This window comes from Hylobates moloch, unplaced genomic scaffold (assembly GCF_009828535.3).
Source record: "Hylobates moloch isolate HMO894 unplaced genomic scaffold, HMol_V3 SCAFFOLD_7, whole genome shotgun sequence".
Classification (NCBI taxonomy): Eukaryota; Metazoa; Chordata; class Mammalia; order Primates; family Hylobatidae; genus Hylobates; species Hylobates moloch.
This window is the reverse complement of record NW_026652282.1, coordinates 55,453,782-55,472,630: the sequence shown is the minus strand read 5'-3', so window position 1 is coordinate 55,472,630 and position 18,849 is coordinate 55,453,782. Positions and strand designations below refer to the sequence as shown.

Genomic DNA, 18,849 nt, shown 5'->3' with positions numbered 1-18,849 from the left:
TTAACACTATTGAGTCTTTATACCTGCAAACAAAATATATCTCTGTTTATCTAGATTTTCTTAATATTTCTCAGCAATATTTTGAAGATTTTAGTGTACAAAATCTTCCCTCTGGCACTTTGCCTTGCAAATTCTCACTTCCTTGTCTTTCCCATACTCCCAATTCAATCTTCTCAACGTAGGGCTACTACTGGGTTCCACTTCGGTTCCCCTTCCTGCACTGCAGCCTACAAGACTCTAAGCTGGGAAACTCATAGGGCTGGCCTCATTTGTTTTTTTCTGTCTCTCAGCATTCACTGTCCTTCACTGCTGGATTTCCAATGCCTTTAAAACTACTGTTCCATGTATTTTTCCTGGTTTTGTTTTGTTTTGTTTTATTTTGTTTTGTTTTTACTTGTTTCAGGCTAAATGAGTAAAACTAGTTTCTGTGCCCTATGTTGGCCGGAATAAGAAGTAGCTGTTTGTAGTAGTATTTTAGTAGTAGTAGTTAGTAGCTGTTAATAGTAGTAGTATTTTCAGGCGACAGTTTGGCCTTTTACATTAGAATTGCAAATGTATTTGTCTTTTGACTCAGCAATTCCAGTCCCTCTTCTAGGTGGTGGAGATAGAGCAGTGAACATGACAGACATGCTTCTATGTTGTGTAAAATCTAGCTTGGAGACAGACAGCAAACAAAATCAATAAGTAAAACCATGTTCTATGTTAGAAAGTGATAGGAAATGCTGAAGACAACAAAAATTAAACATGGAAGGAAGATGGGCGTGCTTGGGTAGAGGGAGGCATGTCATTGTTTTAAATATGTTGACCTGGAAGGGCTTACTGAGCAGAGTATGTTTGATTAGAATCCTAGAAGAATGGATATCTGGAGGAAGATCAGCCTGGGTGGAAGAAACAGTCAGTGCAACGACCTCATGTATTCGACAAATAGCAAGGAATATTTGTAACAACTACTACAGTGTTAGAGCTCACAAAATGGTAGCTCTTTAGACTATTATTACTAATGATGGTGGAATTAGGAATATGACCTAGAACCGTATGGCCTCAACATTAATCTGCTTGCTGTTAAGTTACATTTTGTCTTCCTTACAATCATGAGGCATATACTCATGGCTTGTGATTGTTCATGCATTGTTTCTTATCATTGTCCAGCTTTTACACAGGCTTGCCTTGTGTTCTCAATCATGTTATTTCCATGCCCATGTAGTCTGTGTTGACCCTTGCCTGATGGGATATTGGGCTCTGACATTTCTCTTTACACTAATCATTGGGGTTGATTTTGTTAGTCTCACTGGCTAGACAGTGGTCTCCTTTCTCCATCACATATGTGTATCATCCCACAGTGTATGCACTTGGGCTAAAAGGTTGGTCTCCATGGAGACCGGAAAATCCTTAAATACACATGAAACATTATATAAAAATTCTAATCACAGCTCCTTCTGCATGCCTTCAGCACTTCTTATAGCATCCAAGGTACTGTGTTGTCGCTTTTTAATTTTATTTTACTTTTTACTGAATAGGTAATGTACCATGGCATGAAATTATAAAAGAACAAAGCGACATAGGAGGGAAAACACAGTCGTTCTCCCTGTATTCCCCAGCCAATCATTAGTCCTACCTTGAGACAAACAATGTAATCAGATTCTTTGGTATCCCTTCAGAACTATTGAAGGCGTATGGGGATGTAATTGTGTTTAGTCTCCTTCCATGTCCCACCCCCACCCATAGAAGGCACCTTGACAGCTCCTTTCATTTCTTTCTTACCACACCCTGTGAAGTAGGTAATGCTGTCCCTATGTTACGGATGAGAAAGCTGAGGCTCAGAGAAGTGAGGTGACTTGCCTAAGGGCTCCCAGGAAGGAGATGGAAAATCCAGGACTAATGCCATCTTTTATAGGCATTTTTTCTTCCAAACTGAGAAGTGCCAGGTTCTGTGCCTTGAGCATGGTAGGAGATACCTAAACACTTACCGGTAGCTAGAGTGATTAAGAAAATCTCTGATTCTTTGAGTCATATTAGTATTCACGTTACAAACTCTAGATACAAGGCCAGCAAGCATCAGCTGGTGGGTAGCATTCAGAAGACAAAAACTTGATCTAATTATTCTCTAGATATCTTCCTTCTTTCTCCACAGATCTATTTAGGTCCACCTGAGGAAAGCGCTGCACCGCCAGTGCCTCCGCCTCGGGTGACAGCAAGAAGGCACAAACCAATCACGATTTCAAAGCGCTTGCTGCGAGAAAGGACAGTTTTCTATACTTCTTCCCTGGATGAAAGCGAAGGTCAGTACTGAGGTTCACCCTTAGCTTCTGAATGGTGATTAGACACAAAGAGGATATTGAAGGGCAGAAGCGGTAGCATGACCATTTTTCTCTCTATAAAAGTAGACCTTTCCTAGCTCCTGAGCTTAAAAGCAGCCAGGGTTTGTAGTTTGTGCTCAGAGAGGGGATTAAGCCTTTGACGGCAGACAGGATGGTGATGAGCTTGTAAAGGATGTTACCATGTGGAGGATCCAAGGTGTTCTTAGATTTATGCCCCCAATATATTGAAATGGGTGAGCAAGGTGAATGTTGTGAAATTTTAAATTCAAATATAGCAAGCATGGATTGGATAACTACTATGTGCCAGGTACTGTGCTAGGTGAAATTAAGATACATTGCTTGCCCTCACAGAAGAAATGGAGACATAGATAAGTGAACAAATAAATGCCTTCAGTGGAATAATTGCTAGTGTGGAGACTACACCCATTCTAAATGTGCCTCTGCCCTCCTACTCCACTAAGACCATTTTTGTCAGGTTTGCCAATAATCTCCATGAGGCCAACCCAAATAGCTACAACATGTTCTCATCATACTCAGTTTGTGAGTGGCATCTGACACAGTTGACTAACTCCTCCTTCTTGAAACACTTTATTCATGTGGCTTTCAGGATACCAGATTTTCCTTTAATCTCACCAGATAATCCATCTCAGTCTTCTCTCCTGGATTTCCTTCTCTTCCCAACTTTACATGTTAGAAGGTCCCAGAGCTTTTTTCTTAGTCCTGTTCTCTGATCATGTTCTTTTCCTGTGTGATCTCATTAAGTTTCATGGTTTTACATATCATTTAAATGCTAAAGATGATTTCCAAATTTATCTAAGATTGATATCTTGCCTCTTTTGTCATATCAAATTTCCTGCTCGACAGCTCTCCTTGGATGACTCATGGGCATCTCAGTTTACACTGTGCAAAACATAACTTGATGCCTGACTCCTTCTTAACCTGCTCCTAACCTCCTCCATCTAAGTAATTGGCAGCAGCAGTCATCCAGTTGCTAAGGTCAAGAATTTTGGAATCATCCTTGGTTACTCCTTTCCCTTTTTCCTTCATATTGAATCCATTGGCAATTCTTGTCAGCTCTACATGCACATCATATGCTAACTTCTACTACTGCCCACTGCTTCTATCACTGTGAGCCACTATTATCTCTTACCTGGTATCATTGCTTGCCTTCTTCCTTTCCTGTAATTCATTCTCCCCGGCAGCCAGTAACAGTACTTCCTTTAAAATATGGAAATCAGGATTCTGCAAGCTTCCCAAGCACACATCAGCAGCCAGCTCCCTTACTGTCTGAAGCATCGACCTCTCCCCATTTCCAAAATGTCACTTTCTAACAAGCTGACACTGGACAAACCAGACGTGAAAGGGCAGGGGGTCATTATGAGAGTGGACTTCAGTGTTCTTGTGTAGAGCAACCAGATAACAAACAACCAGCGGATTAAGGCTGCTGTCTTAACCATCAAATTCTGCTTGGACAATAGAGCCAAGTCAGTAGTCCTTATGAGCCACCTAGGCCGGCCTGATGGTGTCCCTATGCCTGACAAGTGCTCCTTAGAGCCAGTTGCTGTAGAACTCAAATCTCTGCTGGGCAAGGATGTTCTGTTCTTGAAGGACTGTGTAGGCCCAGAAGTAGAGAAAGCCTGTGCCAACCCAGCTGCTGGGTCTGTCATCCTGCTGGAGAACCTCCACTTTCATGTGGAAGAAGAAGGGAAGGGAAAACTCTGGGAACAAGGTTAAAGTGAGCCCACCAAAGTAGAAGCTTTCCGAGCTTCACTTTCCAAGCTAGGGGATGTGTATGTCAATGATGCTTTTGGCACTGCTCACAGAGCCCACAGCTCCATGGTAGGAGTCAGTCTGCCACAGAAGGCTGGTGGTTTTTTGATGAAGAAGGAGCTGAACTACTTTGCCAAGGTCTTGGAGAGCCCATAGCAACCCTTCCTGGCCATTCTCGGTGGAGCTAAAGTTGCAGACAAGATCCACCTGATCAATAATATGCTGGACAAAGTCAATGAGATGATTATTGGTGGTGGAACGGCTTTTACCTTCCTTAAGGTGCTCAACAACATGGAGACTGGCACTTCCCTGTTTGATGAAGAGGGAGCCAAGATTGTCAAAGACCTAATGTCCCAAGCTGAGAAGAATGGTGTGAAGATTACCTTGCCTATTGACTTTGTCACTGCTGACAAGTTTGATGAGAATGCCAAGACTGGCCAAGCCACTGTGGCTTCTGGCATACCTGCTGGCTGGATGGGCTTGGACTGTGGTCCTGAAAGCAGCAAGAAGTATGCTGAGACTGTCACTTGGGCTAAGAAGATTGTGTGGAATGGTCCTGTGGGGGTATTTGAATGGGAAGCTTTTGCCCGGGGAACCAAAGCCCTCATGGATGAGGTGGTGAAAGCCACTTCTAGGGGCTGCATTACCATCATAGGTGGTGGAAACACTGACACTTGCTGTGCCAAATGGAACACAGAAGATAAAATCAGACATGTGAGCACTAGGGGTGGTGCCAGTTTAGAGCTCCTGGAAGGTAAAGTCCTTCCTGGGGTGGATGCTTTCAGCAATATTTAGTACTTTCCTGCCTTTTAGTTCCTGTGCACAGCCCCTAAGTCAACTTAGCATTTTCTGCACCTCCACTTGGCATTAGCTAAAACCTTCCGTGTCAAGATTCAGCTAGTGGCCAAGAGATGCAGTGCCAGGAACCCTTAAACAGTTGCACAGCATCTCAGCTCATCTTTACTGCACCCTGGATTTGCCTACATTCTTCAAGATCCCATTTGAATTTCTTAGTGACTAAACCATTGTGCATCCTAGAATGCATATATGTATATTTTGCCTGTTAAAAAAAAGTGAGCTGTGTTAGCTTAGTTCTCTTTTGATGTAGCTTATCCTGATTAGCTTTGTCACTGTTTCACTACTCAGCATGGAAACAAGATGAAATTCCATTTGTAGGTAGGGAGACGAAATTGATGACCCATTAAATAAACAATAAAAGTGTCCATTGAAACCATGAAAAAAAATGGAAATCAGATCACATCATTCCCTCTGTGCCAAATTTTCAGTAACCTCCCTTCATACCTAGAATAAAATTTGCATTTTATTCTTCATTATATGACTGTTGCTTATTTCTCCGACCTTCATTTCTGAACTTTGCTCTCTCACTGTCTCTTTTGCTCCCTTCTGTAATCTCATTGTTCTTGCAGGTCCTTACTTGGGTCAAACTTACCTAAGGGCCTTTGCATTTGCTACTCTCTTGGCCCTAAACATTCTTCCTCCAGAACTTCACAAGGCTCACTCAGGTGAGCTACTAAATGCCATCTTCTCATAGAGACCTTTTCTTAACATTCTACTTAAATAGTTCTTTCTCCTCCTCCAATCACTCCCTATCCCTTTATATGGCTTTATGCAACTCATATCCCCTGCTCCTATTTGTTCACATGTTTATTATCTCTCTTTCCCATTAGAATGTAAAATCTATTTGATTACCAGGCCCTAGAACAACTCCTGGTATACATATCATGTATTCAGTAAATATTCTAAGAATGAATGAGTGGATGTATAAGGAATGATGAAGAGATTATCACTTAGGTTAAGGGATCAACTCTTTCACAGAGGAGGTGAGCTGGCATTCAGGAGAAAGTGGAAGGGAACATTGAATGCTTGTCTGTTGTTCCATAGTCTCATTTTTACAGAATGGGCTTATTTGTTTATTTACAGTCTCCCCAAATATAAACTTTATGCCAGTGGCCACTTTTTTTTTTTTACTATATCTAAAGCATGAGCACAGTGCCAGGCATATGGTAAGTCCTTAATAAATGAGTGCAAAAAATGAATGAACTGGGTGTCAGTAGACAGAAGGTCTAATTTAATCTTGGCTAGTAGCCTGCTGAATAACTTGAGCTAGTCACTTCCCCTCTCTGGACCTCAATTTGCCCCTCTGTAGTGATGAGGGCTTTGGGACAGAAGATCTCCAATGAGGTTACCCAGTCTAGACATTTATTTTTTATTTTTAACTTTTTAAAAAACTGAGCTATAATTCACATGCCATAAAATGCACCATTTTAAAGCATACAGTTTAATGGTTTTTAGTATATTTTGTGCAACTATCTTATTCCAGAACATATTCATCATCCCAGAATCCCAATACTTTTAAATTTACTTCTCCCCCAACCTCTGACAGTTACTGATCTACTTTCTGCGTCTACAGATTTGCCTATTCTGAACATTTCATAAAAATATAATTATAGAATATGTGGACATTTTTGGGTGGCATCTTACTCTTAGCATAATATTTTCAAGGTTCATCCACATTGTAGAATGTATCAGTACTTCATTCTTTCATATGGACAAATAATATTCCTTTGTATAGATGTAGCACATTTTATTTATCCATTGATCAGTTGATGGACACTTGTATTCATTTTTTGGTTATTATAAATAATGCCGCCATGAACATTCATGCGCAGGATTTTGTGTGGTTGTCTGTTTTTAATTATCTTGGGTATATACCTAGGACTGGAATTGTAGGTTATATGGTCAGTCTATATTAAAACTTTTGAAGAATTGCCAGGCTGTTTTCCAAAGCAGCTGTACCTATTTATTTATTTATTTATTTATTTATTTATTTATTTGAGATGGAGTCTCGCAGTGTCGCCTGGGCTGGAGTGCAATGGCGTGATCTCAGCTCACTGCAATCTCCGCCTGCCAGGTTCATGTGATTCTCCTGCCTCAGCCTCCGGAGTAGCTGGGATTACAGGCGCATACCACCACACCTGGCTAATTTTTTGTATTTTTAGTAGAGATGGGGTTTCACTATGTTGGCCAGACTGGTCTCAAACTCCTGATCTCATGATTCGCCCACCTCGGCCTCCCAAAGTGCTGGGATTACAGGCGTGAGCCACCACACCAGGCCTCAGCTGCACCATTTTACTTTCCCACCAGCAATGAATGAAGGCTTCAATTTCACCACATCCTCGCCAACACTTTGTATAGTCTGTCTTATTTATTCTAGCCATCCTATGTGAGTGTGAATCCATAATCTCATTTAATGTTCAGCACTCCCATGCGAGGTAGGTATGCTGAATTCTGTTTTATAGCGAAGGCACTGGAAGCTCAAAGATGATGAGTAGTTTTCCCAACTAACACAGCTACTAAATGACAGAACAATTTACGCTCATCTATCTTATCCTAAAGCTTATTTATTTACTATAATATCAACTTCCTATAACCTGTCTGAACACTGTTCTGAGAAGGAACCAATCCTGCTCACCAGTAGCATCTCATTATCTTACTCTGAAATTTGTTATCCCTTTTGTATATAGTAGTATGTCAGTGACTCCTTTCACCCTCGTCATGGACTCCATCACACCTCCATAACTAAGCCCTGATTATTCCACTTCTTTAACCTGTCTTGAATCTGCCTCTCTTTTCTGACGCAGCTCTAGTTTGGATCCTTCTCATCAGCAGTCCCCTAGCTTGTCTTTCTGCCACCAGTCTTTCTGGTCCAACCTACTTTTCGTTGGAACGATCCTATTTTTCATTACTTTTCGTAATGAACCCAAAGGGATGTTTAAAAATGCATATTTGATAATGCCACTTCTCCACACCCCCAGCCCTCTGCCCCCAAAATCATTGTCTTCTGTGACTCAAAGGCAGAGTTTGTATTCCTGAGCATGGCATTCATGGACTTCATGATATAACCCGAACTTATTTCAACAACCTCACCTCCAGCTACCCACACTTTTTCATCTATAATTGGTCCCTATGCTCAAGCCAAACCAAACTTTTAATTCTATTTTCTTAGGCAAAGCATGGTCTTTCACTCCTCCAAGTTGATTTTGTTTGAATGCCCTTTCTACTTTGCTCCACCTTTTGGAATTCTTCAAGGCCCAGCTCAAAAGTTACCTGTTTTATAAAGATCCTCTCTAATCTTCGCAGTCAGTATTAGTACTGTCTTACTCCTAGCACTTATTTGCATGAATCTACATGTATTATAATAATTAATTTATTTCTATTACTGTACTAGTGTGTATCCTCTCAAAGCTTCTCCCCACCTCTTACCCACCCGTAGAAGAGAGGCCTCCACTTTAAGGGTTGGCCCCCCGCCTATTTATGAGGCCTCCCTGTCTGATCCTGATTCACTCTCAGTTCTTCGTAGTCCCTGAGGCTTGTCTGTGTGTTTTCCTGTAGAAATGGGTGGCTAGTTAGGGAAAGGGGATGGCACCGAACTTTTATTACCTGACAGAGCAATGAACTCTCTCTTCAGAAAGAGTAAGTAGACTCTGGAAGCAAACTTCAAGATTTGAAACTTGGCGTTTCCACTTAGTAGTTTTGTGAGATGAAGACTGCGGGTGCCTTAGATTCCTTATCTGTAAAATGGGGCTAATAACAATGTACTACTTTATAGAGCTGTTTTGAGGATTACATGAGATAATCCAGGTAAAGCACTTAGAACAGGGCCTGCCATGGTATAAGTGCTCAAGTAATGGTGTATGTTATCTTTATCAGTATTATTCTCATTATTACTATCATTGTCACTATTATCATTATTTTTATTCACCATACCCCAGAACCTAGAAATAGTTTCCCTGCTGAAAGGCCTAGCTCCGAAGTCATCATGGCTTCTATCATTACATTTCCTATTTTTTCCCGAGCCAGCAGAAGATACTTTCCTGAGTGGAAGGTAGCAGTCTCTCTGAAGCTGTGTATGTGGGTCCTCTTTATGAAGACTGGCTCTCTTGAAATGGTGATGATACTCTATGGCCTGTAGGGCACAGGCAACCTTTATTTCCCTAAGGGAGAGCAGAGATGGAGTCACTTGGCCAGAAGAAAGTATTTAGATAGGAACAGGCAGCTGAGATGTTGGGCTAAAGCATGTGAGGGAAAGAATTTATGTCACCATGCACGTTATTGTTTGGAGAAAGTAGGTGTGCTTGAGTTACTCCTGAGTGCTATATGTTTAAAGATGGCCTCTGCCACAAGGCACGTCCTGGAAGCCAGAGGCTCTAGTTACTTGGCACTCTTGTGCTCATGTTCATGCCATTATTTGTGAGACTTTGGTAGTTTTTTGTTTGATATCCTCTGTCTGGTTGCACTTGTGCTAGGGTTAATAAATAAAGGGCTATGTGTCTACTTTGGGACGAAATTAGGGAGACTACAGGGGAACTCCCCTTGGTTCCGGCCCCTTTGGCAGTGGCATCAGTGGTGGCAGATTCCCAAGGAGAATAAAACTGTCTAGGGGACAAAAGCCTTTGCAGCAAGACTTCCCCCATGGAAACTTTTGCCTCACTGCCCACCCGTCACATAATAGTGTCAATAATAACCACCAATTAATGAGTGTCTGTTATGTGCCAGGCACTGAAATAAGTATACCATCTCCTGTTATCCTCACCATAACCTCATGAGACCGGTATTCTTTATTATTCCCGTTTTACTGAGGAGAAAATTTGAGGTACAGAGAGAATAGGGAACTTGTACAAGGTCTCACAGTCGGTAAGAAGCAGAACTGAGATTCAGACCTGGCCACCTGGCTTCAGAGCCTGCATTTCTTTTAATATTTTATTATGAAGAATTCCAAACATAAACAGAAATTGGAAACAAACATATTGAACTCCCCACATTTCAGCATTTAAAAACATATACCCAGTCTTATTTCATCTATACCCCTACCCGTTCCCCCAACCTACTCATCATGTCATTTCATTTGTAAATGTTTCAGTGTATATCTCTAAAAGGAACTCTTTTAAAAGCAAAACCACAATATCATCATCATACTTGAAAGAAAATAAAACAAAACAGTGATTCCTTAAGATCAGCTATCCAGTCAGTATCCACATTCTCCTATTATCTCATTTTGTTAAAAAAAAAAAAATCAGGATCCAAATAAGATCCATGTATTGCAATTGGTTGATATATATCTCAGGTTTCAATTTGCTGGCCGGAACCTCTGTTCTTTTTTTTTTTTTTTTAAATTATATTTTAAGTTCTAGGGTACGCGTGCGCAGGTTTGTTACATAGGTATACATGTGCCATGTCGGTGTGCTGCACCCATTAACTCGTCATTTACATTAGGTATATCTCCTAATGCTATCCCTCCTCCCCACCCCGCCCCGGTGTGTGATGTTCCCCTTCGTGTGTCCAAGTGTTCTCGTTGGAACCTCTGTTCTTAACCAATACACTCTAAGTTTTTTATGACTGTGGAAGATGACAATTTCTTTACAGCAGGCATTCTCAATCTGGGGTTTATTGACAGCTTCAGAAGGCTCTGTGAATCACTAAAAAATTAGTTTTCAAAATTTTGGCTATATTTGTGTGGGTTAATTTTTCTAGGGAGATGGTCCCTAGGTCTCATTAGGGTCTCAAAAGCTTTAAGTAAGTCTCAGAACCACTGAAAGACATGTACTAATGTCAGAGGAAATTGTAGACCACAAAAGCTGGGGAAAGAACAGTTGGAGGTTTCCTTCCGGGTTGGAGAACGCAGTTAAAGTACGTTATGTTGATTAACTTAAAATTTGAGAGACCTTAACAAAATACTTTTCAGAGAAGTGGTTAAGAATTAACTGATGATGTCTTCATTTGCAAAGAATAGAATATGCCATTGATTGGGGACTTTAAGTCTTTTTTGAGTGACATATTCCTTCAATAAAACCTCTTGGTTTATTGTGGCTTATTGAATTGCAGTGGTGAAAATCATATGCAAATCTTGAATTCCCTATTTGGATTGGATCTGTGGCTTTACATGAACTGGGAAGGGTAGAGAATGATTTTGTGGGATATAGTTGGTTTCTGCCACAGTGACATAACTGCTTTGAAAATGTATACAAATTTTCAAAATTAAGTATGTATGCATGTATCAAAATGAAAAGGTTTTAAAAGTTATCATTAATCTTCCCTCTTTGCACCAACTTTTCCCAGATGAAATCCAACATCAAACACCGAATGGTACTATCACCAGCAGCATAGAACCCCCCAAGCCACCACAACACCCCAAACCATCTATTCAGAGGAGTGGGGAAACTGATCCTGGGAGGAAGTCCCCAAGCAGGCCTATTTCGGATGGCAAGTTGGAGCCCTGCCCAGAGGTGGACGTGGGGAAGTTGGTGTCTAGGCTGCAGGATGGAGGGACCAAGATTACCCCAAAGGCCACCAATGGACCCATGCCAGGCTCTGGGCCCACCAAGACCCCCTCCTTCCACATAAAGAGACCAGCTCCCCGGCCCCTGGCCCACCACAAGGAGGGTAAGTGCTTGGGAATCCCATGGGAGCCAGAGCTGAACCTAACTACTTTTCACCTTGAGATCCTTCTGAGTTTGGAGATATATTTAAGTGGAAATCTGTTCCAGTTTACTACCACTAATATTGGAACGGTGGGCAAGATCACAATAATCAGTCACAATAATCACTAGAATGTAAGCTCCATGAGGGCTGGGATGTTTTACCTGTTTTGTTGACCTCTATATCCCAAGTGTTATGGGCCTGGCACTGTACTAATTGCTGATATACTATTTCTTGTCCTCACAATCCCACTGTAAAGAATGTATTATTCTTAATGTTTTTTTTTTTTTTTTTTTTTTTTTTTTTTGAGACGGAGTCTCACTCTGTCGCCCAGGCTGGAGTGCAGTGATGTGATCTCAGCTCACTGCAGCCTCCGCCTCCCAGGTTCAAGTGATTCCCCTGCCTCAGCCTCCTGAGTAGCTGGGACTACAGGCACTCGCCACCATGCCCGGCTAATTTTTGTATTTTTAGTAGAGACAAGGTTTTGCCATGTTAGCCAGGCTGGTCTCAAACTCTCGACCTCAGGCGATCCACCTGCCTTGGCCTCCCAAAGTGCTGGGATTACAGGCGTGAGCCACCACACCTGGCCAAGAATGTATTATTCTTTTTTTTTTTAAATTAGGAAATGGAGGCTGCTGTAGATAAGTGACTTGCCAAAGATTCACAGCTAGTAACTGGCAGAGCTGAGATCTAAATCTTACCATGTCTCACAGGCACCAAAGTCTGGGTTCTTTCCACTGAGGCAGAACTATCACTTTACCTTCCTATAAGAAGCTGTGAATCTGTGAACTCTTGTTTTCTCATTCTCCCTTTCCAGTTTGGGAGAAATAGGGACAAAGGGGCACAACTTCTGCCAAACTCTGGACTTTTGAAATTTTTGCAAATTCAAGGTGTGGCTCACTTCAGCAAATTTAATTAACTATTGCATGTTGAGACTCATGTTGAGAGACTGGGGCTAATCCAGAGGGGAGTTTTAGGGGACACAGTTCTATGAAGATAGTAAGATATAATGGACAAAATAAGGATTTGAGTATCAGAAAGGCTTGGATCTAAATCCTAACTCTTTTACTTTGTAGCTTTAAGGACTTTCACAATACAGCAAAATGTAAAACCTTAAAAAATGGTTAACAATAATTTATTTGACAAATATTTATTGAGTACTGACTGTGTACCTGGCCCCATTCTACATGCTGAAGACAGGAATGAATAAGACTTATGAAGTCCCTGTCCTCTTGAGGTTTAGATGAGAGAGCTTGGCAGACTATGGCCTGTGGACCCGATTGGGCCCACTGCACTGCCTCTTTTTATATAGTCTGTAAGCTGAGAATTCTTTTTTACATTTTTTAATGTTTGGAATTAAAAAGGAAATAATATTTTTTGACATGAAAATGTTGTGAAATTCAAACTTTGTCCATAAACATAAATACACCCCTTTATTTACATGTTGTCTATGGCTGCTTTCATGCCACAACAGCAGAATTGAGTAGTAGCAACAAAGACTTTGTGGCCTGCACAGCGTAAAATATTAACTGTCTGACACTTTACAGAAAAAGTTTGCTGGCCTTTACCTTAGATTCTAGAGTACTGATAAGAAAACATGAGGCCCAGAATGGGAATTGGGAGGTTGGGAGAAGGTAGGATAGCAGGGAAATGGCAGGAATGGAGTTAGTATACAAAATGTTTGCCATGAATCCTTAAACACTTGGTGGAGCAGTGTCATAGATTTGGTTCCAAACTTTCTAGAGAAAACAAAAAGAGAGAAACCAACGGTTATATAACTAAGTTCCTAAGGTAAAAACAAGCCAATTGTTCAGGTAAACCATAACGTTTCTGGTTTTGAGGCCAGGGAAAAATTTCTTCCATGGATTATTTCATGTAACAACCTCAGTATGAACCAATGGCATTGTCTCAGAGCACAATTTAGTGAAAGCTGTTCCGTGCGGGGATGGGAGGGGGTCCAGTACAATTTCTACAAGTCCAGTACAGTTTCCACAAGTACTTGACTCTGAATGCTCTGGTTTGATCCACTGATGCTGATGTGATCACTCATGCGATCACAGTTAATTTATTTAAGCTGTTTGCACCTTGGTTTTCAGATATGTAAAATGAGAAAACAGTTCACCTGATAGAATTATAAAAGCTAGGATTAAAAGGAATAACAAAATATCTGGCGCATAATCAGCATTCAAAATATGATATCGATTTCCCTCCCCTGTCCCTCTTCTCACTATGACTTGGCTCTTCTGGGACATAGTCAAGAAAAGGAAAACTTTAATGTAGACCATTGTAGTCATGTTGTGACCTTTCTATTAATCTGGGTAGAAGGTTGGGTAACTCAGTTTATACTCATCACAGTAAAATTTGTCTTGTCTGTTGCCAAGCCTTGAGATTGGCCAGATTCTATCAGCTCAGCGCACACAGTAACTCAGCCCTCCTTCCCTCCCTCCTGCAAAGTTCAATCCCAGTGGCATTCCCCTCTTCCCCTTCCTCCAGTCCTACCCTGGGCTGCTGGCGGCAGCTACTCTGATCTAATGGTCTCAGTTAATGTAAGTACTGATCTGACTTGTTCAGTATCAGCCTAACTATCTAAATCTGGGCCTCAGCTTTGCCTGGCTTCATTTTCTGCTTTCAGTTAGCAACAGGCTGGCATGATGCAGCTTTTTTTCAAAACCCCATGCTTCCAGCTTTGGCTACAGAAAGCAGAACTGAGGTGGTTTTGGCCTCGGTGGAGAACCCCCCAAACCTCTGGTATAGTTGCCTCTTTGAACCTAACCTACACTATCTGTTCGCTTCTTACTTCCTCCTTGCTCCCCTCCTGATTCTGGCTGCTTCTCCTAGTAGATTCCCTGGCGTCTGAAGAGTTATCGGTTAAGCAAAAGCTGCACACAGCTCTGACCCTGTGCTATAACTGATAGTTGTTTGCTCCTGGTACTGGCCAGTAGCCTGAATGGCAGTATTAGAGGGAGGGAACTGTTACCTCAGCCAGCCCAGTCTGTACCTTGCAGTTGTCACCCCATTTCAGCTCTGTAGTTTAGGACTTTGCAGGCCATCCTGAGAATCAGTACACAGGCTCCATTGCATTAGTGAGCCAACTGTGCCACAGTCCTGACCCCATCTTCACCCCTTGCATTGACTTAACATTTGAGTGGCCTTAACATTCTTCACATTTTTTCTCAGCAATTAAAAATAACAAAAGCATGGTGCATGTTAAATTGCTTTTCTCCTTGACAGTCAACTTTAAATTAAGAATCAATAGTGTTTGCTGATGGAATTTTATCAAGGATCCTTTTCTGTTCCAGACATGGGCTTGATACTTTCACTCTTCTGTTGCATCTAATCATTGTGATAGGCCTTGTGAGGTATGATTTACCCTCCCCTTTTTATAGATGGAGAAACAGAGGCTCACACACACAAAACAACTTGCTCAGAGTTACCTAGGTTGTAAGGTGCAGAGATGGGGTTTGACCTCAGATTCTTGGGTTCAAGATTGGGACTCTTTTTCTTTATGCCATATTTCCTCAGCTGCATTGGCCATCTTCTCCTTTCTGTTTTTCTAAGGACCACTTACTTTTGAGGGGTACAAAATTATACAAGCCTATTTTTTTCTGCCTTCATTTGAGTTTACTGCCTCTTACGTGTCCTGGCTTTGCAAAGGGCAGGCATGTAGCTACCACAAAGGGATTTAGGACTTTCCTTTGGGTAATGAAGAGAGAGGAGGGCTATATCCCATCTACTTTACATATGTTTGTTTATTTAATCAGGCATAATCATATGCAAAGGGAGAGACAAAGATGAAAAGCCATTGTCTCTGCCTTCCAAAGGTTCGTGGTGATGCTGGCATGCAAGCAGTCAGTCCCAGCCAATGTGATCCATGTTCTAGTAGGGGTGAGAAGAAATTCTAGTAGGAGCATGGAGCAAGGAGACCTTCATTCTACCTGAGGTATTGAGACGAAAGTGAAGAGCACACCACGGACTGGGACTTTATGACATACGGGTTGAGGGGCCCTTCTTAGCTCCTTTCCTCTGTCTTGGCTGGAAAGGAAAGATTGCATCTGGTGGCATGCTTTTGGGCTTGTAAGGCCTTGCTCAGTCACAGAGCCATCAATTCTCCACTGAGGTGACTAATGCTGTGAGTGGCATTTGCATCTACTCTAAAAGTATTAGGAACAGACTTGCTCTTTCAGTAATGGGTGTTGCTGGCCATTATCCACATTTTCTTGTTTGGACTTATGCTTTAATAATCTACTGTTTGGTTTTTATTCTCTACTTTTCTTGGAGCCTAATGCCAAATTGTTTTATAAGGATAAATAATGGCTAAGGAGGCAGGAAGGCTTTAAGTTGAGCATGGAGGAGTGTCATAGAAAAAAAAGAGATAATTCTAGGAGACTGGGGGAATCTACAAGAGGAATCAACCTCCTCCTACTCTGTGCCTTCAGGTTGGGTATAGAGGAGTATAAGGAAAGGTGGAAAAAAGTTGCTAAGGTTGAATAGTGATGACCATCAGGTCCCAAGAACTCTGCAAATGTTAAGATTCTTTGGTTATGGTCATTTGACAGAGATTAGAGGGAGAGGGAACAGGTTGGGCTTGAGAAGGAGATCAAGTTTGTAGTAAAAGCCAGGTTTCGGACCAAGGTTGAAAACAAATTAAAAAGAAGTACAGCCTGGTGGAAAGACTATAGGCTCAAGAGACTTAGTGGTTAAAAGCTCGGGCTCCTGAATCTTCCAGATGTGAGTTTGAATCCTGGCTCTGCCTCTTCCTAGCTGTGGGACTTTGGGCAGGTTACAACCTCTCTGAACCTTAGTTTTCTCATTTGTATAATGAGGATAATATTTGTGCCCACAGGATGGCTATAACAACAAAATGAGTCCTCTACATGCCTAGCACATCAAGAGTACTCAATAAATGATTGCAGTTGTTTTGCTTTCATAGGAGACTATTACTAGCTACTTGATCTTAGTTAGGTCAGCTTTACTTCTTTGAGCCAGTTTTCTCAACTGTAAGTGGCGACAATACCACCACTGAAGGCAAGGATTTTGCATGGATTAAATTAGATTAGGTATACAAAGAATCTGGTAAAATAATAGAGGCTTAAGAAGTGGTAGTATTACTAGGTAACAACCTCTTAGGAAATGGCAGACATGGAAGATGGGGTGTCTACTCTTCTGTATTCGAGGCCCTTTGAGAAGCCTCAAGCCTAAAATGTAGATGGCATAAAAGAGTTCAGAGCTATATTTTCAACCCACAACCTGTCCCTACCGTGCCAAACACCTAGGAAGAGGCGAACTAACCTCAAGGTCTAACTCAAGTCTCATTCTGTCCATGAAGCCTTCTGACAATCCTACCCCAGTTAGCTCTCCCTTGATTCATGTATTTTGGCACCCAAGATTGGCCCTCTGATGTGGATGCTGATTTGTAGTATTCACACTTATTTCCCATGAATATGACTTATATCCCCAACTCAGTTTTGAGCTCCTAGAGGGCAGGGGTCATTTGTGTGCCTTTTTGTGTGTGTGTGTTAGAGTGTAGGGTTGGGCACAAAAGCCCTCACAAAACCCCCATATTGAATACCGTTCAATTTAGGTTTCAGAGAGAGAAAAAGAGAGAGACAGAGGGATTAATTATTTTAAAGCAGGTTAAGTACATGTAGAGTACTTTAAAAACAGCCTATAAAAGTCAGCTGGGTCTAACATTTAAGTCAGTGCAGCAGGCCTGCACATTGTGCACATGTACCCTAGAACTTAAAGTATATTTAAAACAAATAAAAAGTCAGCTGGGAGAGATAGAGGCTTATAGACTTAGACCATTGGCTCATCCATCTGGAAAACAGTCCAATCCCCATGTTATACTGGTAAGGAAATGATCCGCTGAAGGTCACGCAGAAAGTTATAGTATTAAGCATAGAATCCAGGTTTCTTGACTACCAGTTACATGACTCTCCCCTTTCTGCCTCACCAGTTTGATACTGTGGCTTAACTGTGACTGAGACACATTAGAGGCAAGAGAGAACAACATCGGGGTCTTCAGCCAAGAAAATCCTTTGCTACTACCTCAAAGCTTGACTTGTAATGAATAATCATTTGGAGGTAGCAATAAAGGGCCCAAGAGGAAATGAGGTTAATGATGTTTGTTTTCCAAGGCCCCTAGGTTCATGTTCATTAGGATGTGGCTATAACTTGGGAATGAATAGGGTTCATATTTTAGGGATGTCATCTGGTTCACTCATCAAGGAAATTGACAGCCCTGGAATGGGCATGGTTTCAGGTAGACATGTTTTCCAGCTCTGACAGTCCAGCATATCATTTCTTTACAATTACCGCCTTCCCCCCCCCAACTCCGCCTCCCAGCAGTAACCAGTGGAAATGGGACAGCACTCTCAGCTCTGCTACTCTGTGGGGTGCAGTGAGGAAGCAACATCATATGGCCTAATGGTCCTCAATCTTGGCTGCACATAGCATCAATTGGGGAGCTTTTAAAAACAACCATGCTCAGGATCCATCCTAATCAATAAAACTAGGACGTATGAGGGTGGGGTCCAGGTACTTTACAATTTTAAAGCTCCTTACATGTTTCTAATGTTTCACTAGGGTTGAAGAACAGTGGTAGTTGGGACTACATAGGTTTCAGAAATTAGATGGACTGATCAACTATGAAGTTACTTCTCATCTCTGAGTCTCTGTTTCCTCAACTGTAGACTGGAGATAATACTTTGTGTCTTGCAAGATTATGGCCAATGTTGAATGAGAAAATGTGCATAAAGCACTGGAACAGAACAACTGTTCAATAAGGGTTAGCTAAAAAACATTTTGCCAGTACAATTGTATTACCATTACTATTATTATTATAATTTATAATTTTTATATTACCAATGATAACAAAACAGCAGACAACTGGAAAGGCAGTGGATATAGAAAACAGGAAGTATGGGTTTCAGTCCTCACTCTACCATTTAACCTATGGTTGTGGATGAATCAGTTTACTTTTCTGAACCTCAGTTTCCTTCTCTGTAAAATGGGGATAATAAGACCTATTTATTCATCTCTCTCAAGCTTATTGTAAACATTAAGCAGTTATCATCTGGGAGAGTGCTTTGAATAGTACATTAGAAAAATTGGATTATATTGTTGTTATTATTATTATTATTATTACCATTTTGGTTAATTTTTTCTGCAGCAATTCTGTATACCCAGTCTGGTGTTAAGGGGAATGACATGTCCAGAATGTAAGATACAGACTAAATGGAGAGACAATTCATATGTGTGCACA

General features: G+C 41.3%; 1 protein-coding gene and 1 pseudogene across 2 annotated transcripts in view; both read left to right on the top strand.

Annotated features, from left to right (window-relative positions):
- OPHN1 (oligophrenin 1) overlaps window positions 1-18,849 on the top strand; it is a 392,827-nt gene that overhangs the window by 360,095 nt on the left and 13,883 nt on the right. For both annotated transcript variants that reach the window (XM_032757108.2, XM_032757106.2), the window contains exons 20-21: window positions 2,132-2,279; window positions 11,226-11,549. In XM_032757108.2, coding sequence (XP_032612999.1) covers window positions 2,132-2,279; window positions 11,226-11,549 — 472 coding nt within the window. The remainder of the gene's footprint in view (window positions 1-2,131; window positions 2,280-11,225; window positions 11,550-18,849) is intronic.
- Window positions 3,636-5,105, top strand: LOC116811753 (phosphoglycerate kinase 1-like; annotated as a pseudogene).